This window comes from Pocillopora verrucosa, chromosome 4, assembly GCF_036669915.1.
Source record: "Pocillopora verrucosa isolate sample1 chromosome 4, ASM3666991v2, whole genome shotgun sequence".
Lineage (NCBI taxonomy): Eukaryota > Metazoa > Cnidaria > Anthozoa > Scleractinia > Pocilloporidae > Pocillopora > Pocillopora verrucosa.
Genome location: NC_089315.1, coordinates 12,152,020 through 12,174,294, shown reverse-complemented (window position 1 = coordinate 12,174,294; position 22,275 = coordinate 12,152,020). Strand labels below are relative to the sequence as shown.

Sequence of the window (22,275 nt, the reverse complement as noted above, 5' to 3'; positions counted from 1 at the left end):
CGGGATGATATGAAGAGCTAACCATCTTTTAGGGAAGCTGTATTCCTGTAGCCTCCAACAACACATCCTCTGGGCATAATTTCATAGCGCTTTCCTAGGTTTTAGAGCGTCTGCTTTCTAACTAAATGATATGAGTAATGTCGAATTAGGTTCCACGATGATGTCATGAGCCAACCCGACCCAATTCTGGGACCTTTGAAAATTCTTAAAAAAAAGAAGTGAAAGAGATGCGACATTAACTTTTTCGACTTAGTAATCAGTTAGAGCTCTTTTCGGCCCAGTAAGTTTCCAAACTATTTGATTGATGCGTTTTCTTTAAACAAAAGCTTTTGAAATGCCTAGTAACATGCTTTATTAATGCACAAATGACCCGAAACAAACCCAACTACCAATGAAAAAAAACAAGTTTTGGCACGTTAACACTCTTATAATAACACTCTTATAATCAGGACTGTCGTCTGGGAATTAAAGGAACGGATTAGTTCTGTTGTCTAAAACAAGTCTTTCTGTTTTCAAGTTTTCTTGCTATGGCGCAAGACATCGCCGCCGAAAATGTACATTTACAGCAGGAAGGGGGTGCCGAAGACGTTAACAGTCCTCTGCGAGATATTTTGGAGAGAGAAGACGAGAATGATAGAAAACCAGAGAACAATCTTGCAAACCAATTACTCCGTGCCCTCGGGGAAAACGATGCTTTCGAATGTTGGAAACTTCTGGAAAGGAACCATGCTATGGTCAGGCTGGAACACGAAAACTTCCGAAATGACTGCGAGGAAGCCAACAAGAAAGAGCGGCAGAGGGAAGGGAGATTTCGGTGCGACTGTCGGGATTGCTGCACGAAAATGTTTAACTTTTGTCCCAACAAGTGCAAACCTCGTTGTTGTTTGAACTCTTCGAAAGAGTCTAGCGACGAGCAACAAAGCTCCGAACCGCAAGGATCAGAAATTGAGAGCATAAACGATGAAACGAAACTTAACTGGATCAAAATTCATTCTAACCCTCTGTTCATTGGTTTAGAATGGCTATGGAGAACAAAATCTAACTGTAAGTGTAGATTTTGCAAGGAAGATGGGAAATTGGTTGGAAAAGAAAAGGAAAAGAAGGAGGATGTCATAGAAAGTTCTCTACATGATGCATATCTACTCGATGAAGCGTCGTCTCTGAAGCACTACAATAGCCGAGATGTTTACAGAAAATCGGCGGAGGCTTACGAAACGTTTGCTGCTGGCGTGCTGAAGAAAGCCTCCCAGAAAGAACTTTACCAGATCATGGATATAGAGGGAGTGGGTTGCCTACTGCAAAGTAATCCTAATCAACACAAGAATTTTATTCAAAGTCTGAGTCTTCTCAAGAGTGCAGTTAATAAGAGAAGGAAGAAGGTACGTGCGCTTTAGTGATAGTTTGTGGTATGAAGCGCTTTACTGGTAGTAAATATCAATTATAAAGACTGATGGAGGAGATATACGATAGGTTTTTCTGTTCACATATCTAATATTCTTTCTGGCGTCGGATGAAGCAATTGTTTTTTACCACTTGAATTTTTTCAATTTGTAACGAGAAACTCTCGAAAATTCCTGCGTAACATGATAGCTTAGCTTAAGAAAAAGATTCTCACCGGTGAAGCGGAAAATGATCTATAAGCTTGTCAATGTAAAGCGAGAGGACTCAATTCACTTGCTGAGCAAGTGAAGGAGAGATGTTTGGCTTTGAACGTGAAATTAATTAGTTGACAATTTAAATGTAAACAAGCGCGAGGATCCGCGCGGCTTGCGCGTTGACGGTTGCTACGTAAATTTATGACTCTTCCGAACAATTTTCTCTTTGGAAATAACTACGCAATCATAGCATGAATGAAAATTTTCGCAATTGCAGAATGATTCGGCGAAAAGAACGGCTAAGCTAACAATGACAATCGAGTAACAGTTGTTGTACTCGGCATCTGCAGATTTATTGGGTTACGTTGTGACACAAAGAGCGATTATCTGTTCTGCCACGACAATACAATCGTTAAATTCTGCCAGCTAACTGATAATTTATTCTGATCAGACCTTTGACTCTGTGTCGGCATGGAGGCCGGTGAGCTGCTCGGCAGGGACCTTGTTTTCGAGGGAGATTTCAACTGCATTATGTTCTGAAGAGACAGGAGTATCATTTAACGCTTGAAAAAATTGAGATTTTTTGATAATACATTTCCGGCGTCTATGTCATAACTAAGGAGCTCTTTCAGTTTGAAATATCATTTTTAATAAGTCATCAGGTAAGCGCAGGAACTTTCCGTGCGAAGGTACGAGTGTGTTCTGCGGTATCTAGGACTTAACTGTATTATTTGGCGAGAAAGAAATTCTACTCGCTGGCCTGACCAATTTGACGTTAAGTTTAGGTTGTATGGGTTTACTGTAATTTTCGAAACAAAACGAAACGAAATGAAAATCTGTAATTTGGGAAATGGAAATATGCTAATGATTTGCAAAATAGAAATTTATATTTTGCAAATCATTAGCATTTTTCCATTTCGCAATATTACAGACTTTCATTTCGTTTCGTTTCTCAAATTACAGTAGGCCGTTGTATGCTTGATGATTTCTGTCTTGAGCTATGTAATGACGCTCGGTGAATCTCCCTGCTTAATAACTTGAGCTGAAAATGATGATGCCTGAACCGTTTTATCAGCAAAGCAAGGTTTACCTTTGCTTCTGTGCCTTCGAAGCAGGAAAACGAATTATTCCTGTAGTAGTTTGATGGCAGATGCTTGAAATCACATGGTGTTTCCTTCAACTGTTGGAACCTAACATTAGCAAGATGAACTAATTATGGAATGAATCCTTACATCACAGCTCGATTAATCCTTTCCTGTAACATGACGGGCTCTTGGTTGGTTAGTGTGTTTTCTAACTAATTGTACTGCACTGTTTCGTAGTGTCAAAGGCACCATTTATTCGCAAAACACACATAATCTACCACAAAATACCTGTGGGTGAGGTAATTCGACATTTTCGTTCTTTCCCACATTAATATTCTTCTCTCCTTTTGTAAGAATGTAGAGATCACTCACAATGTTTCAAGTAATCCACCCACCCTACAAAAAAGTAACTCTTGCATGCATAGCGTGCCTATGTTTTGAAATAGTCCTATTTGGGCTGTTGTCATCTAAAGGCAGAACCTTTCCCCTTTTTTTCGCCTGGTTCTGTCTCTCTTGGGAAGTCAGTCTTGCTAGGGCCTTTGTTATCTGAAGGCAGAACCTTCCCTGTTTCTTTTGACTTGGCTCTGTCTCTCTTGGGTAGTCAGCCCTATTTGGGCAGTAGTTATCTGAAGGAAGAACCTTGTCTTTTCTACTGGTTCTGTCACTCTTGGGTAGTCAGTCCTATTTGGGCGGTTGTTATTTGAAGGCTGAACCTGTCCTTTTTTATCAGTTTCTGTCTCTCTTGGGGAGCTGGTTCATTTGAGACTGTGCGTTTGTGTCTCATAACAAACTAATTTTGAGTTTGAATCTCGACAAAATTAAATTTACTTGTCTTGACTGTACAATTTTTTTCCTTTATAGATTTAATTTAACGTTAACCATCAAAAACCGTGATGAAAATTCCACCTTTTTTCAGCTAAAAATTAGTTATCCTGTTGCGATAAGCAACCAACTCGAACTGAATCAACACCATATACTAAGTGCACGTTCCGTTGACTGACTTTCTGGTGTCTCCCCCAAGATCTCGTTGATGTTTTATTTAAAGAACAAAATTACCAACGAGTAAAATATACCTCTTCTCGCAACGTATTCCATTGCATTTACATTTCCAACTCTACTCTCAAATGTGATAACTTCCCTGTTTAAAAAAAACAACTTCAGATACCAGATGTAAAATTGGTCATAGATTATTAAAGAGTTTTGTGAGTGAAGAACTTTTTCTACTAGTTTTCGTTAGGTTTTCTCGCAGCCTAATACATGAAGTTAGCTGTGTTCGCTGCGGAGCGCCAGGAAACTCCGGCGGGAAAAAAAAACTTCGAAGATTTTACTCCTTTAACGATCGCTTTAAATTACATTACTTCCTTAACATTTGCCAATTATGTGCTGCCGGCGAAAGGCGCAAAAAACTCCGTTATCTATTTCTTTGCAGGCCAATACTATCTGGAAAATAAAAACTTGAGTTTAGCTGCGCTGTGTGATCCATGAGTGTTCTCATCGCGGTTAGAGTTTACTGTTGTTTACGGTGTTATCTTCCGGAGTGGATATACCGGTACTACGTTTTCACTTTGTTAGCGTTGAAAACTACGTGGTTTTGGTGAAAAACTTCATCCTTTTCAAATCTTAACCACTATCCAGATGCTTGTACCAATAGAGTGGGTCAGCAAACTTCCATTGTATGTTTCACGAGATGCAAGAACGCGAGTGACGCTGAAATTAACGCGTGTACCCTATCTGGAAAACATACATTCGTATTATGACAAGAAAGGTCGGCTTAAAGATTTTGGGTTACTCTTGCCATGCAATTTGGACAGCGGAAAGTGCCAAAAAAATAAGTACCGAAAATTAATCCGCAATACCTCGATCGTAGTGTGGGTGCGAACTTAGTTCTTCTCTTACAGTTAACATTTGCCCAGCGGATCTTAGATCCGCCTCAGCCTAGTTTGCATGTATTTTTTGTCTTGGGAAAAGCTCGTCGTGAAGCACGATATAGTTCTGAAACTGAAATGTTTAACGGTCCCTCGAGTTGCTTAGCTTTCCTAAACTTTAATAAATGATTTAAGAAATTGGTATCGTTATTTACACCACCAATGAGAAAAAAAGACTCCAGTTGGAGTTGGCGTGTACTCCTGGATTACGAAAGTCACTCTCGGAAAATGTAACTAAGCTTGCATTACAACGGGATTATTGTTATTTGCGCCGCAGGAATGTGATTTCTGCATCATGGTCGTAAAATGAAAAGCGCGTCATTGGACCCTGTCGCGGTCGAGTGAACATCTCTGGTGGCAGCAAGAGAGCGTGAATAGACGTGGAATGTAATGGGGATTCACTGTCTGCTGCCGTTCCTTCGAAAGTGTTTGCGGTCCTGCGCGACTCCTGTTATTCGTCCGTGACAAATTTATTGTTAGGAGGCAACTGAAGAGATTCAGAAAGAATCGAAACTGCAGCCTTGCCCAAGAATCTATTCATCTGGCAGCAGTTACACTTACAGCCGATGGCCGTGTGAATAATATTAAATTCGCGAGTTATTTAACGGGGAATCGACCCTTGACATGCAAACTCATTATATTACAAAGAGACAGCGACCTTCTAATACACGAACTATTTTTCATGTCATACACTTAAAGGCGTAAATACGGGATTCGCGAAAGAAGAAGTCTTACGCCTCCAAGACCAATTCGTTAAGCTCAACGTTAAACAAAAAACGTACAGAGTTTCAGATATGCTTAAAGAATAAGGGTTTGAGAAACGTATCTCTGGAGTTGTTGGACTTGTTCTGATAAACTAATACGTCTATCTGTATGTGTACTTGTAGTTTGTTTCAAGTCCGAGGTGTCAAGCTATCCTCGATGAGATTATCTTTTACAAGATGCGGGATTGGCAGGACAAGAGCAAGACAAAGAAATTTTTTTGGTCCCTTTGGCATTTTCTCGTCATCTTACTTGTAACTCCTTTGTTTTACGTTTTCATTCGACCACCCATGAAGATATGGCGCTGTCTGAGTGATATCGAATGGCTTGCGCGCATATAGAAATTGTATGAGCATCCCTACAATAAGTTTGCAAACCACACCATGTTTTACATTGTATTCCTGTGCCTGCTTTTCGCCTCAACTTTCGGCTTTGAACACGAGTACAGAACAAGCACAACAGGGCTTTCATCCATTGGTAAGTTGTGTAGATTGATTCTTCAGTACCCATTTCACCACATTGAGTGTAGTGAGTGTATTAGCTAAGAGCAACGGCTGATTCTGTTGATACCGTTTAAGCTCAAATTAGCGCCCAGGACTATTTCTTTATTTTGTGATGCATAATCCTGAATTGGGTGGTTAAACTAACGGGAGAGGGTTGGAGTAGAGGGGGGGTTCTTACTTTCAACTACTCTTTGGGTTAAAAATGTTGTCTTTATCAGTAGTAACCTCTAACTGCAAGGTTCTGAAAAGTAAATTAGTGTGACATTAAAGGAATTTAATCAACATCTCGTTAGCGTGAGGCATTAACCAAGTATTACATTTTTCAACAAATAATGAAACAGCATCTCAAATTCATTTTGGCAGAGTCATTTGCAGTTCTGATTTGTCCACAGATTATGCTGTCCTTTTTTTTTTGGTCGGTTTCCTTCTACAAGAAATCTGGGAAGTTGCTAAACAAGGATTCCGAATCTATATCTCGAAATGGTGGAATGTTGTGGACACAATGACACTTTTTACACTCCTGGCAGCTTATATAGTATGGCTTGTCACATGGCTAAGCGTTTATGAAGAATGGCAACCGAGGAAGAATGCCTTCATTGTGGCAGATGTCTTGTATGCCAGCGCCACAGTGTTAGCATTCTTTCACCTGGCTCACGCATTTCAAGTCAGCTCAACTCTTGGCCCTTTGCAGCTTTCATTGTACAGAATGCTGAAAGATGTGGCCAAGTTTCTTTTCATTTTTCTGATGCTTTTCATTGCATTTGCAACTGGCCTCATAAAAATTTATTCATACTATGTGGTCTCTCAAGTGAAACTTCGTGAAGAGGGCGAGAGTCAATTCCAGGACTTCCATCCATATGCTGAGTAGGTGGATGTTATTGCGATATCTATATAGAAGAGTAGGCGCCCATAAGCAAACATACAATAATTCATCTGTAATTGATAGATAAATGATGCTAAAAGAAATGTAAGGTGCCTTTTTTGACTTATTGAGTGGACAGACGAAAAAGACTTATGCCCATGTAATCGGACCGACAGATCAACATCAGACGCCTAGTTTACATATTGGCATGAGCTGACAAGTGAAAAAGACATCTGATTTTTCATCCTTCGCTACTTTTCAGGCACGGGATCACTTTCATTGGCTTGTTCTGGTTACTACTTGGCAACGTGGAAGAAGACAAAATAAGGGTTGATGATCCTGCCTTTTCCCTTACACAACTGTTTGGTCGCTTATGTATCCTCATCTACGTCGTTTGTACCGCTATTGTTGCTTTAAACATGCTGATTGCTATGATGAATAACTCCTTCGACAGAGTTATGGTAGGTCTCAAATTGTGGTATGTGACAGATTTTGATTTGAAATAATAAGTCCATGATGTTTGCTAGCTGGGTTTTCACTCAGTGACGTAAACCACTTCGATCACCACACCATGATTGGTCCGTACTATGACTCATGTGGATTCAAGTAAATGGAGTCAACCTTCGCAGAAATCACCAAATTCCTCTCATTACTGAGTATACCTACCTAATTCGATCTCGGATAACCTTAAACTCTTGCCAAACTTGGGGGATTTTATGTGAGTTATCACATGTGATAGATTTTAACTTAGAAACTGAACTTTCGTTTTTAGAGTGATGAGGACAAAGAGTGGAAGTTTTCAAGGGCTCAAATGTGGTTAGAATATATCGACAAAGGAAATGCAATACCAGTACCTTTTAACCTTGTGTATTACACCTCTTTTGTCCTAATATTCATAATTGGAAACCTCGTTTGCTGGATTGCAACGGCATGCTGCGGATGCAAATGTAATAAGAAGGTAAATGTTAGCAATTGCCAACTTGCAAAATCATTTTGGTGAGGTCTTGGTTTAGTGGGGTCATCTTGTCTTTGGAATAATTGCAAAATTCTTTAAGGGAGGTCCTGGTTATACTTTCATCATGCTTCTAGGGAAAAAGGCTCAGAGAAATAAATTCCGTTCGCTATATTTTAGCCCCCAGGATGAAACATTTTTCGATATGAGCTGGTCTCTTATTTAATCCCACAAGCACACAGAAACAGACAAAATCAAGTAGTACAATTCCGGGAAATGTGACATGTTAGTGTAGATATGAATTCCAACAGATCTTGTCAAGTTTAGATGCAAATTTCAACGGATCTTATCAAGTGTAGATATAGATTTCGACAGATCTCAAGTGTACTACAAAAGCTATGGATGTCTCTCGAATGATAACTCACGTTGGCGCTAAGATATGTTTTGTTTCATTTTGCTGCTTGCTTTGACAGAAACGGCAAGAAGATAGAAGAGGAACTGTTGAGGTACGCAAAATGAAATAACCAATTTTGATATAAACCTTACTCGTTGGCGTTTGCCTCCTTAAATTTGTTTGCGTCATAAACATTCCAGATCATGGTGGTAAATCGTAAGATGGGTTGCCTAGATGTGCATAATTCATTTACGAACATTTTTCCCCAATGCTTTACTTTTAGATGCGAGCTATGGGAGTAGAAATGAATGTTGAAGGAGGCGATCCACAGGCGATCCAGGTATTGTGGGGCAAATTTGCTTTTTTCGTCGCTTTATCTGCGACAAGTACCACTCAAAGAAGCGCTTGATTGCAAAATTTATGTTTCACAACATTTTTAAAGTCGTTATCATTATTGGCCAATATTCTAGAGACATAGTTTATACAAGTTTCACTAGGTTTAACATTTTCAAAACAATTCTGCCTTAGATTATAGCATACATACGCAAACATGGAAAATTATTATTTCGGGAGTTTTCATGATTTTGACACGTGTCAGATATTGTCTTTTTGAACAAGGTTTCTTTCATCTCTCCAAGATAAATGAGGAGCAAGGCAGCGAAGATCAGGTAGCCTACCAATTTCTCACATTCACCTCACAATTCAAGATTGCACTCCGTGATCAATAGTTTGCCGAATGTGGCAAAGAAAAGAGTAAAGGTAGACACCAATACATTGAGATCCTCATCAGAAAAAGGGGAAAACAAGAGACAAATCCCAAAACTCGTGTTTTCATTTTAGGCAAACGATTTAATGTAAAAATAAGGAATCTTTTTTGAACCTTCTTAGTTATGGCACCAATTAAGAGTTTTGAGCCATTTCCTCTTTACTTTTTCATGAGACCTCGTGCTATAGTTTCGCCCATGTTCTTATTATTGTAAACCTAAAATCGAATACAACCGAGGAGTGGTTTGTTAGAGCTGATTGATTACTTCAGTAAATTGATCATTTTGTCGTACCACACATGCGTATAAGTGACAACAATTAACTGAGGAACTAAGGGCAACATGCAGATCCAGGCTGCAAGAAAAATAGATCATGTATCTTTTTTGTACAAATAAACGTCTCAAATTAGCCTCACAATGTATGATTGCGCTTCGCAATCCAAACTGAGTTTGCCAAACCGGCTGCTGTGAAAAGGGCAGAGAAAAAAGTAAAGGTAAACATCACTATATTGAGATTCACGTTAGAAAAAGGGGAAAACAAGAAAGAAATCACAAAAGTCATTTTTTAATTTTAAGCAAACGATGTAGTGTAAAAATAAGGAATCTGTTTGAACCTTCTCAGTTAGATTTTTGAGTCATTTCCTCTTTACTTTTTCATGAGACCTCGTGCTATAGTTTCGCCCATGTTCTTATTATTGTAAACCTAAAATCGAATACAACCGAGGAGTGGTTTGTAAGAGCTGATTGATTACTTCAGTAAATTGATCATTTTGTCGTACCACACATGCGTATAGGTGACAAAACTTACCTGATGAACTAAGGGCAACAGATCCAGGCTGCAAAAAAAATAGATCATGTATCTTTTGTGTATCATAAAACCTCTCAACTTAGCCTCACAATTCACGATTGCGCTTCGCAATCCAAATTGAGTTTGTTAAACCGGCTGCTGTGAAAGGAGAAAAGAGAAAGGTGAAGACAGACACTTTTTAAGCGATTTGGGATAATTTATAAATGAAATATCACATATGCAGATATTTGAATCATCGTTGGAAGCAGTTCATTGCTATGTTTAGTATTTATTATAAAACTAAATTGATACTGTTTCTTCTTTATAAGGAACGCGGGAAAGCTATAGCATCATCTGTTGAGAAATATCTGAAACAGATGATGACCACTCAGCACGGAGGACTTTAAAGGAGTCACTTATTGATGAAAGAGATGACCAAAATCGAAAGTCTGTTGCGTAAATTCATTTAAACGAACTGTAAGCCATTTTGATGATGTGTAAGATTTCTGTTTTTTTGCAAGAAATGTAAGACCAGCCTACAATTTGCGGGCAGAAAACGGGATTTATCGTAGTTAGTTTGATGTAATTTTTGGGGGGTCTATAAACTCGTATTTTGTGTTAAGAAAGGATGTATTCTTTATCTGATCTATGTTTGCTAATGTATACGCCTGCTATAACTGCTTTGGCTGCTGTTTTCCCCATATTTACCCGTCTTTATATCAATAGCTATATTTGTGCTGTCATGCAGCGGTAATGTATTGATTATTCTTTTCATCTTTGACTTCTGATTTGGTTTCCTTTGTCCCCTGTCCTCCGCCTCTCAGATCGGGCACGCTCCCCCCCCCTCCTCCTTTCAGTCCGAACTACCAACTTACTACCCAGAGCAAGACTTCACATCTATGTAACAAGATTTGTTTGGGCGTGGTTAATGTTAACGTAGTCTTAATATGTGTTTATATAAATCACATCGAGTAGTCACATAACTCGCCAATCCGAGACCTCACTTCTTTTGAAGCAGATGAGTTCTACTTAGTTTCCTTGGGTTTTGGGGGTGGAAATTTACCTTTCTTTTTCTTTGTTTCCTAGAGTTTCTTCTATTTTGGCCTCGTTTCTTTTTCCAGTTGTAGGTACCCATACCTCTCCTCCCCCCCCTTAAAAAAAATCACTGGAGGACCCACTGCGTTATGGAGTTCACTTAAATAATAAGCTTATCAAGTATTTTAATGGAGTCTTAGTTGTGTCAAATAAACTTGATTTGACTTATTCTTAATTTTCAACTTTGTATATTTTTATCTTTTTACAACTGTGTTTATCCTTATAGCTTACCCATTGTATCATGTATTTTATATTTTTGAGACTCAGTTGTGTATTAAACCTTTAACTCCCAAGATCTCATTACCAATTCTCCTTACTGTCTGCCGAAGATTCTCATTATGTTAGTTTGGAGAATTTGGTATCAGATCAATTAGTAATCCAATAATATATTTTTTCCTTTATTCTCATCACTTGTCTGCATAATATTGTATAGATATAGTAAGGCGAAATTCTGTCTTGGTCACTCACGGGAGTTAAAGGTTTAAACTTTACCCAAAGTGATCCTTAACATGGGGCAAACCACTAAAGACTATAGAATACGGTGTCTCTTCTACTACCTTTGACAGTGAGGACTAACAGACGGTTCGTTCCGCGCATAATGAGTGTTAAAGTTAATCTAACAAATCAATAATGATTTTTAAATTGGCAGAGGGGTAGTAAATAGCCACACGAGCGCGTAAGGAAATATAACTCATTAACTATTGGGAGACCAGTCCAAGAAAATCTCAGTTATGGGGATCACTTAAATAATAATCTTATCAAGTATTTTAGTTGAGTCTTAATTGTGTAAGATAAACTTGATTTCACCTATTTTTTTATTCTATACTTTGTATATTTATCCTTTACAATTGCGTTTATCCCTATAGCTTACCCATTGTATCATTGTAGTTTATGTTTTTGACACTCAGTTTTGTATTAACTCATACCCAAAGTGTTCCGAGCACAATGTGTGTTGATGTTAATCTAACACATTAATAATGATTTTTAAATTGGCAGAGGAGTAGTAAATAACCATACAAGTGCGTTATGAAATATAACTCAATTATTGGGAGACCAGTCCCAGAAAATCTCAGTAAATAGTTATCTTGAAAGAATAATTGTTATTATTCTGATGTAGTTTATTAAGTCTGAGTTATTTGTTTTACTCTATCTTCATTTATATTCTGTTCCCTTCTCTGTAATCATGAATTTAAGATGAACGTGAAAGGGTGAAGGCCTCTAATCCTTGCCCCATAGATTCTGGTTGACAATATATGATAAGAAACAATTGGAAAGCTGTGACAAAATGGTCAGTAGAGCAACAGTCAGTGCCACTATCACTTCACTAATGTGTCCATCATTTTATTAAGTTTGGCAAGCTCCTTCGCCTGACGATTAACCAATCGTCTAAGTAACTTGATGTTTTCCTCAATGAACTGAGAGCTCTCTTTTTTTCCCGCTTTCCCACTTTTGTCATCCGTTGTCTCATCTCCACATAAGTTGTCTTCCTCGCATTTTTCAAAGTAGCGGCCCCTTAGATATTTCATCACTAATTTCTTCATCGTTTTTTTTCGTTTCTAGGATGACATAATAAGATCAAAGACATCATTCATCATCATTTTCTCTCACTCTCTGTATCATGATACTCTATCGATTTCATTTAGGGGTATTTGTTGCAATTGTTTTCGCATGCTACAAGGCTCGCTGGATCAATTTTCTCGTTGTTACATGAAAAAAACGTCAAAGTTTTACTTTAAGCTTATATGTACCTCTTTCCTGGTAATCTTGTCTCTCTGAAAAAAAAAATTAAGAGTCGCATTTCATTACCTGAAATAATATTTCTAACGAGACAAATAGTATTGCATATCAAGGAAGTTAGACCTTGATTTTGGGTTTTGACAGAATTTCTTACCTCTCTTTGCGCCTGCTCTTCGTCTGGTTCCTTTAACAAAGAGATGAAATTTAAGAAATGAGAATGGATCAACGCCTTAATTTCACGGTCTTATCGTAAATGCTAGTTTAGCGATCAGGGTCCAGTTATTCGAAGGCCGATTAGCGCTAAGCTAGGGTTGAATTTGAATCTGGTTTCTTTACTCATTTGTTCGCGCGGCCTTTTTGAGATCATATTCTCTATTCTAAATGGAGCATTTGACTATCAAATTTTCGACAAAAAGAATTATACTGAATCTTCTTTTAAAGCTTTCAGATCTGAAATCATATTTCACACTAACCCTGGGTTATCTAAACCCAGCTTTGAAAAACCCAGCCCAGTGCATTACTTCAATAATCTACATTCCCATCTAAAATGAAAGGTACGGTTTTGGTGGAGTTTGAGAGGCGCATTTTTCCCGGCTAATATAGAAAGACTTAAAAACAATAGGTGATAAGAAAAGTCAATACCCTCCTAGTGATCTACAAAAAATAAAACTTCTTCTCTTCCTTACCCCATTATCACGACAACAACAAACTTTGTCAGCAAATAGAATACTCCCATACAAGGTGTAATAGACCATGTTGATGGGTGCCGGCACCATGTTGCCTTTGTCAATCCATTCCAGCCACATTCGGGATCTTGAGTATTTCCACTCAATTTCGGAGTTTTTCTGAAATTGAATTGTGAAGAAGAAATCAAGAAGTTGAGATGGTTTTTCCCTGAGTAGCGGGGACTGCTAGTTTCAAAAAACAACGCAGTTAGGAATTTATTCGATGGACTGTAGTTCTTCATGTTGCTCTTCCTCAATAAATAACTAAAACTTTCTAGAAAATGGGTCAAATCTGACTGACCTGCGGCAATGGTATTTATTTTGGGTGTATACTCACCATGATTCTCTCGAACGAATTATTCATCATGGCGATCAGCATGTTCAAAGCCACTATTGCAGTGCAAATCACGTAAGCCATCAGGAAAAGACGACCAAATGTGGCGGTGAGAGCAAACGCTGGGTCTTTTACCTCAATTTTGTCTTCTTCTACGAGGCCAAGCAGCAACCAGAATAACGCTATAAACGCGCTCTTGTGACTGAGAAGCAAAAGATATCAGCATATTATAAATACTCAGACGCAAGAATGAAATTTTCGCATTCCTCTAAACAACTTCTAACTTTTGCGTTTCCGAACGGAAATCACCGAGCTTAAGTAGCCTTCTTCGATGCCAGTATCCATGTTTCAGATTAAAGCTTTGTTTCAAGGTGGCCTATAGTCGTGTTTTTGTTCTGGCTTAATTATGTACATGTATAAACAACAACTTAAATTAGGAAATACGACATGAAGTAACTCTATGTTTGCACAAAAACAATGCAGACATGTGAAATGGGTGCTGGCTTTGCAAAGGGCCGAGCGCTCCACTGTTTCTCGAGCTTCTGCATTATCAGCTTAAAGGCTACTCAGTAAGTTCATCTCTCAGTAGTCGATGAAATTCAGAACGAGTTTATCACCATTGACTCGCCGTTCGTTTGCTTTCGGGAAATGCTGAAGCCATCAGTTTATTAGTTATACCTAATTTGCAATAAAAAAAACACCTTACGGAGTAGCTTTCTTATCTCAAAAATATATTATACTTAATGTTGGACGTTATTGGATAAAGATATTTCTCATCAAAGCTCTCTTACTCCGCGTACGGATGGGATTCCTCATTCTCAGTGTGGTTCCATTTTCTCTGCAGTTCAGTTTTCGAGGTTTCATAGTAAGAGTAGACTTTTACGACGCCATTAGTAAACGAGAAATACAGCACAAGGAAGATAAAGAGGAATCTTTGCACATCTTTGAGCATTTTGTAAAGTGACAGCTGTAGAGGGCCAAGTATCGAATCAACCTGAAATATATGCGTCAGGTGAAAATATGCCATAACGGATGCACTTGCGTACAACACATCGGCTAGAACAAACGCTGCTTCCTCAGGTTTCCATTTTCTAAAGTACAGACAGGAGAGCAACCACACAGCGAAGGACGCCAGAAAAGTCAAGATGATCAGCGTGTCTACGACATTCCACCACTTTGATATATAAATGTAAATTCCTTGTCTGCGAGCTTCGAGAAATTCCTGTAGAAGTAAGCCAAGAACAAACGAAAGCACCACATAGTCTGTGAAGAAAATGTACAGTTGTTTAGCACAACAGCACACGCGCGTCAAGCTTTGATTGATATACTGGGCGTTTTGGAGGCTAACCATAGAGAGAAGGAAAACATGATTTTGAAACTGTAAAAAGGGTGATATTCTAGACAAGTAATAGATATGTAATAATAGGTTGATCTGTATACTTGTTTTTTGCTAAGTTTTTCTTTCTTTACATCAACTATTTAATCTTAATTCAAATCGTAAGGTTGAAACCCAAACTGCTTAAAATTTTAAGTGTAGTACACTGGAAATAAATGATGACTGCGGGCTATCAAACGAACAAAAAAAAGCCAAGTCGATGTGAGTGAAAATTAAATTTATGACACTTACCACACCATATCAGCCCAGTCGTTGAAGTTTCAAACTTGTCGTCAAAGGAGGTCAAGAATATCATTGAGAGAAACACCAGATATCACATCGTGTGGTTAATAAACTTGGAATAGGGATGCTCATAAAGCTCTCTGAATTCCCAAATCTTCTCATTGTTACAGCAACGATAAAATTTACGAACCAACCGGATCGGTATGTAGAAGACGCTCGATACTGCTACAAGCAATAGTTGGAAGAAGAACCAAGCCAGTTTGGTCAGTCTGCTTTTATCCTGCCAACCAGGCCATTCATAGTATATAATCTCGTTAAGAATCCACTGACATTTTGGGCTTGCTACAAACTGCGAATTGAAAAGGAAAAGATTGTTTTGATAAATTTGTAATTTCTTGATTTCTAACATATAAGTCCTAAATTATTTGCAACCACTAATTTACGCCTATCCTTTTCGTTTTTTTCACGTATCATTTATGCACCGTTATTTTGGCATTTTATGTAAATTACGCCACCCTTCACATTTCATGTGTCACGCACTTCCCGTGTACTTTATTTTTGCTACCATATGAACCTTTTTCCTTCGAGTGTTTCATGATTCGTATATTACCTCAGAATTTGGTAAGTTTTTGTCTCGACATATCTTTGTATTTTATTTTTTTCGCCTTATTTGTTACTATATTTTTGTAAAGGTCGTTTTTTCTGTTTCATAGGAGTTTACTTCTTCACGTTCATATTAAGAGGGTTGGTAAATCGAATGGTGAGTAAACTTGTTTAATTTAAGCGGGCGCTTGCCTCTTTAAAGACTTAGGAAAACATTGTTAGACACCAAGGTTGGGGCCACTGATTTGTCAATGACCAGCCCAATTTTTTCCTAAGTCTTTGAAGAGGCAAGGTCCCGCTTCAATAAACACAAGTGGTTTTTAAGGTATTTTTCATTTTTCTCCCTTTCTGTAGTCACTCGCTTGTGTAGTGTATTTTTTCTACGCTTTTTGCGTTTATTATTCTTGAATAGCCTTTTTGCTGCAGTGGGTTTGGCGACTGATTTTTCAGAGATGACAATGTTGTACTTTTCAACATGTTTATTATCACTCTGAAAGCGTGTACATATAAGATCTTTCAGCTCTGAAAGCTGATTTTCTATTGACGACGTTTTCACCAAAGCAGTATCAAGCCGAGAGTATGGAAGCGTTACATTGACGACGTTTTCTCCCTGTGGGATGTTCGTAAACAAGACATTGATCTATTCATAGAACAAGCTAACACGTTCCATCCAACTATAAAGTTCACGGCTGAAATCTCAGAGACTGAAATCACATTCTTGGACACGGTTGTCTACAAAGGTGAAAGATTCCAAAACGAAGCTATCCTCGACGTCAAAACTCACTACAAACCGACCGAGACCTTTCAATATACACACTATTCATCTTGCCACCCGCCAGGTGTTAAGAAAGGCTTTATTAAAGGAGAAGCTATCAGACTTCTAAGAACAAACTCCTCGGAAATAAATTTCCAGGAGGCCATGTGTAACTTCAAAACACGACTTGAAGCACGTGGTTACCCAAAAAGCCTAATTGAAAAAACGTTATCTGAGGTCTCGTTTGCCGCAAGGCAGTCGACACTTAAAAAACAAACCAAAAAAACTACACGCAAAATATTGCCTTTTGTGACAGCATACCACCCAGGGGTTAAAAATTTAAAACAAATACTGATGCAAGAATGGAACCTCATCCAAAATCAGCCACTGCTGAAAACAATTTACAAAACGCCTCCGATTATATCATAATAATAATAATAATAATAATAATAATATTTAATACTTATATTGCGCTTTTTCTATAAAAATACTCAAAAGCGCATTACAATATTATTAAAAACTAAATTAAAACCAGTAAAATTACTCGGTAAAATTACAATATTACAATATTAACATTACAATATTAAAAAAATAAAAATAATAAAAATAAAAAAAATAAATAAATAAATAATCTAACTAAAAGCCTTTTTAAATAAATATGTTTTAACAGAGCGTTTAAAAGAGTCGATTGATGTTTCCTGTCTAATTGGCAGAGGAAGACTGTTCCATAAAAAGGGGGCAGCCATCGATAACGCGCGATCTCCCAAGATCTTCTTCGTTCTTAGCTGAGGTCTTTCTAACAATATACCATTATTGTTACGGCGTAGTTGGTAACGTGAGACCGGTAAGACAGAGACAAGATCCTTAAGATAGCTAGGAGCAACACCGTGAAGAATCTTAAATGTAACAAGGAGAATCTTAAAATCTACGCGCAAGCGCACTGGTAGCCAGTGGAGTTCTCTTAGCAAAGGAGTAACGTGACAATACTTAGGTGCACAGTAAACCAATCGAGCACTGGCATTCATGACTCTTTGAAGTTTCTTACTCAGGAGCACCGTACAATAAACCATTACAGTAGTCAAGCCTGCTTGTGATGAACGCGTGAACAAGCCTCACGGTGGACTCACGAGACAAATACTTCCTAATGTGCCGGATATTGTACAAATAATAAAACGCGCTAGCACAAGTCTTAGTCACATGAGTCGACATGTCCAGATGAGAATCGAACCAGGTGCCCAAATTGCGCACTGAAGAAACAGGCGATACCTCAGCTTGGCCGATCTTGATCTTGTCAACGGACACCTTTCATAACTGTCGTTCCGTGCCAATGATCAGGAACTCAGTTTTATCGTCATTTAGCATTAACTTATCATCTCTCATCCAAGCGCGAACGTCACGAATACAGTTCTCAATCGCAATCACAGCATCAGCCTCGCTGGTCTTATCAACGGGATTAAACGATATATATAGCTGTGTATCGTCCGCGTAGGTGTGAACGGATGGCAGATGAGATTTCATGATGTCAAACAGCGAACTCGCGTAGATGGTAAATAAGAGGGGGCCCAAACAAGAACCTTGTGGGACCCCGCAAGACAGATAAAATTTATCAGAGAGCGATCCGTTAACTGAGACCTGCTGCGTTCTTCCCGCCAAATAAGATTTAAACCATGATAAAGCCTTATCCCGAAGGCCAAGCTTGGACTGCAGCCTGTGCAGAAGAATACCGTGATCTACGGTGTCAAACGCAGCGCTGAGATCTAACATAACAAGCAATGTGACGTAACCTTTGTCCATATTTAGCAGAAGATCGTTTTTAACTTTTAATAACGCCGTCTCAGTGCTGTGATTCTGCCGATATGCGCTTTGGAGGACAGGAAATAAGTTGTTGGCTGTCATATGATCTTGTAATTGGATAGCCACGGACTTTTCCGTGATCTTTGATGTAACCTGCAAGTTGCTCACCGGTCGAAAATTTTTGTTAATAGGTTTGAGTCCTGCTATCTTAAGCAAGGGGTGAACTAAAGCATTCTTCCAGTTCTCTGCAAAGACGCCAGACTCAAGAGACAAGTTGACAATTTTCCTAATAACAGGGAGCAGTTAATCCAAACAGAAGGATAGAATAGACGATGGTAGGGGATCAAAGGCGCACGACTTTGCACATGAGGCAGCAATTCTCCGTACACTCTCCTCAGACAGTGGAGAAAATTCAGAAAACTCACTACACGTTGAGGCTGATGTAGCAAGCGAAGTTGCGCCACTGGCATCCGCATCCAGCGCAGACCGAATAGCCGTGATTTTGTGGACAAAATACTCGCCCATCTCATTTGCTAGCATCCGAGCATCCGAATGAGGCGGCAGAGCCCTATCTACATGAAAATTCAAAAGGCGTTTACTGGCCCGAAAAAGCCTTCCCTGGTCAGAACTATTCTCATCAATATATTGTTTATAATAGGCCCGTCTAGACTCATTCATGACATGCAATGCAAAATTTCGTTTGGCTTTAAATACAGCGAGATCCGAATTAAGCCGACTAGCCCGCCATTTCCTTTCAGCACGCCGTCTTTCACGTCTCGCCTTCACTATTTCATCATTAAACCATGGAGGACGTGACTGAGACTTCAGGTGGCGAGCCCGGACTGGCGCATGTTTGTCCAATACTGATCTTGGAGTATTATTGTAACATTCCACAAGTTCATCAAGAGTATTAGGAGGGTCACGATATAAACTAGAATTACGAATATCTTCCAAAAACTGTTGCTTGTTAATTGCTTTGAGTTTCCGGAACTCAGCGTGCGTGACTTTAGAGGCAGACACAGCTGTCCTAAGATCACATAGGACAACGGCATGATCTGAGAAATATCTCTCTATCTCTGGTTCTTTCGCTACTATGACATCAGACTGCCGGGTGATAAGTAAATCAAGGGTGTGACCATGAGTGTGAGTGGGTTGTTTTACATGTTGTTGCAGGCCCATTGAATCCAAGAGATCTCTAAATTGTATGGCATCCATATCCGTAGGCACGTCAACATGTATGTTAAAGTCGCCCAAGAGGACCAGCGGCTCATTGGTCATAACAACAGATTCAAGGTAGTGAGAAAATTCTGCAAAGAACGTACTGATTGAAACTGGATGAGCAGGTGAAGAAGGCGGCCTATAAATGATTACAATGCGTAGCCGAGTAGATCTAACATCAACAAGCCACTCTGACAACTCAAAAGGTGACTTCTCGATACAAGATATTTTGCTAGTGACAAAACCTTTCCTCACAAGCAGTGCAGTTCCGCCACCCCTTCTGCCAGATCGTGGACAGTGATAAAGAGTGTTGTACCCCGTCGGGGTAAGTTCATTAAGAACAGCACAGTCGTTGACGGACAACCAGGTCTCACAAATTCTAAACAAATCGGCTTTCAAATCATTCACCAATTCAACAAAGGCTGCTGATTTATTCCGTAACGATCTAGCATTCAAACTGCATATTTTCAATGACATGTTGTCACTGAGTGACATTCCACTCCGCTCCACAGTAATAAGATTGTTTGGGTTGCGGGTTAACGGACCATTGGGACCAGGGTTCAGTTTGAAAACAATGTCATAAATCATCACACAGCGGAATGCCGCACTGCAATTAGAATAGTACAAACAAGGGCGATGACAGCGCTTGATTCTGGTCATCACCTTGAGCATTGTCGAATTCCAGTGTGGAAAGAATAAGAACATGTTATCTGTAATCCCAAGGGCCAGGCAAAACGACGCACTATTCCAATCAGAACCAAAAATGTTCCTTGATAAATCGCCCCATTCTTGCTTTCCAGGAGATATTTTAAAACGAAGACTAGACGAGCAACCACTTAGAGAAACACTGAGCCCACTTTCACGGTTCCAGACCCAGTATGATAGCAGCAGAAGATGTAAAAAGCGAGAGCAAAGCTCACCGTGTCCGCCCATCATTAACATTCCCAAGCCCCATACAAAAAAGGTAAATACAAAAGAGGTAAATCGCTCAAAGACATACTCGTCAGAGCGAAGCTTTAATTAAAGGCTTTTGCGTCGCAAACGTAAAACCACACAGGGGAGTCTGTGTAGGCCTGTCTATGACCTTTTCAATCTGAATATTAATTCAAATGACTGTTTGTTTTACCCGATTGAAAATTGAAATGTTTGCAATACACTTTCCGAGAAAAATGAAAGAGTCCAGTCCATTCGATTCAATAGTGTATATTATTTCAAAGGCGGAAATCACGGAACATTTTTGTTGTAGCAATTTTAAAATTTCGTCTTAAGTAAGTGGTTTTAATTATTCATGGTAATTTAGATTGGAATTGAATACTCGGTGTTAATGCTTGACGCTCAAGTTATTCCATAGTGAATCTGTGGGTTTGATATGCTTTTTAAGCTGTCATACTTTATGAACCAGTGAATAAGTTTTAGCCACATGACTTAGGTACTTTAAACGTGTAAAAAAAATAAAATAAATGATTACAAACCATCTTTCTGTTTTTGTGGGCAGCAAACTTGAGAAGACTCAGGCTCTTACTAAAATTCTTAGGTTTCTTCGCCATTAAACAACCATTACCATCGGTATCCATTATCTTCTGAAGTTGACTGAAGTTACATCCTTCAACAACATCAGCCGCAAATTTCTCACACTCCAACGCTCGCTTGTAGTACTCGTCCCGACTGTAATGATGCTCGTACCGAGCAATTTTTTCCAGCAGGTATGCATCATCCAAAGCAGCCTCGATGATGTCTTCAAGCTTACTTTCTCTCCGCTTCGGGTATTGAATAGCGGTGGATGTCAGCTTTGAATTATTTCTCCATAGCCATTCCAAACCAATGTAGAGTGGAGCAGAAAGTATTCGTATCCACTGTTGTTCTTCTTCGGGTTGAAATTCAGTTTGTGGTGGCCTGCTTTCTGGGAATATACAAGCGGAAGTAACACGTCCTCTTTGGCCGCGTAGCTTTCCCCAAAGATACTTGATCAGTCCTTTCTCTTTCAGGCACTCATTTTCTGCGACAGTTTCGCATGTCTTGTTTAGGTTTTCTATCGTCTTGAGCTCCGACTCTTTAGCTCTTGCTATTAATTTCCAAACCGTGACAGCATCTTCGTCTTCGAGGGCTTTCGTAAGTTGTCGCTTGTGAGACACACGTGTTGGATCTTCGTCTCGACTATCCCTTCGCTTGTCTGAATTCGCTTGCCGTAAAAATCGCTCCACATCGTCTTTTGTACCCCTCGAAATTGCATCAAGAAAATCTTTGTAACCATTTGGGCCGCCTTCTGGTTGTCGCTGTTGTTCGTCGATTGCGTTAACGTGTGCGGCCATCTGATGATTTTTGCTTGTAGAGAAATTAGAAGAGTTGTGAAAATAAGTGTTCTAATTGTTCATTATAGGGAATACACCAAAGTTGAAGTCACACAGCTCAATAAAGAAATATTCCATTGTTAGACGCAGCTGTTATACGTGAAATGCCTTTTAAAATCAACCTTCCGCTAACCGTGCTGAAGAATATATGTTTCATCAAGTGGATCTTACTTCTTAGTCGGGAAAAATTACATTAAGATCTTTCTAAGAAATAGCGGAAGTCAATCGAAGCTTTGTATGAGCCTCAGAAAGCGAATCAATCGCATTATTCGCGTTAAGTTACGGTGTTTCTTTCAGATTCGCGACAACTGTTGAGGGCAAGAATGTCTACCTAGTGTTATCTTCTCAGCTACCTTTGCGGACCAAAATTCGATGCGGACGATGGCGAATTCGAACTTCCGACTCAGAACCATAACTATA

The 22,275-nt window shown here is 39.1% G+C and overlaps 2 protein-coding genes and 2 pseudogenes across 2 annotated transcripts; 2 read left to right on the top strand and 2 right to left on the bottom strand.

Annotated features, from left to right (window-relative positions):
• Positions 1-463: 463 nt before the first annotated feature.
• Positions 464-22,275, top strand: part of LOC131796057 (short transient receptor potential channel 4-like) — a 50,920-nt pseudogene continuing 29,108 nt past the window's right edge.
• Positions 11,522-22,274, bottom strand: LOC131795988 (short transient receptor potential channel 4-like; annotated as a pseudogene).
• LOC136280113 (uncharacterized) lies at positions 16,194-20,527 on the top strand. Its single transcript, XM_066164789.1, has 3 exons — positions 16,194-16,204; positions 16,303-16,920; positions 20,476-20,527. Exons 1-3 carry the CDS (start codon positions 16,194-16,196, stop codon positions 20,525-20,527), a joined length of 681 nt encoding a protein of 226 aa, XP_066020886.1.
• On the bottom strand, positions 18,593-19,589 carry LOC131771986 (uncharacterized). The gene has a single exon (XM_059087892.2). It carries the CDS (start codon positions 19,565-19,567, stop codon positions 18,593-18,595), a length of 975 nt encoding a protein of 324 aa, XP_058943875.2. The 5' UTR covers positions 19,568-19,589.

Excerpts from the sequence above, each read along its gene's own strand:
- LOC136280113 (XM_066164789.1), top strand. Across the intron at positions 16,921-20,475 it reads AAAACGCCTCCGATTATATC|ATACAAAAGAGGTAAATCGC; the intron begins ATAATAATAATA and ends CAAAAAAGGTAA.
- LOC131771986 (XM_059087892.2), bottom strand. The coding sequence starts at position 19,567 with ATGACCAATGAGCCGCTGGTCCTCTTGGGCGACTTTAACATACATGTT.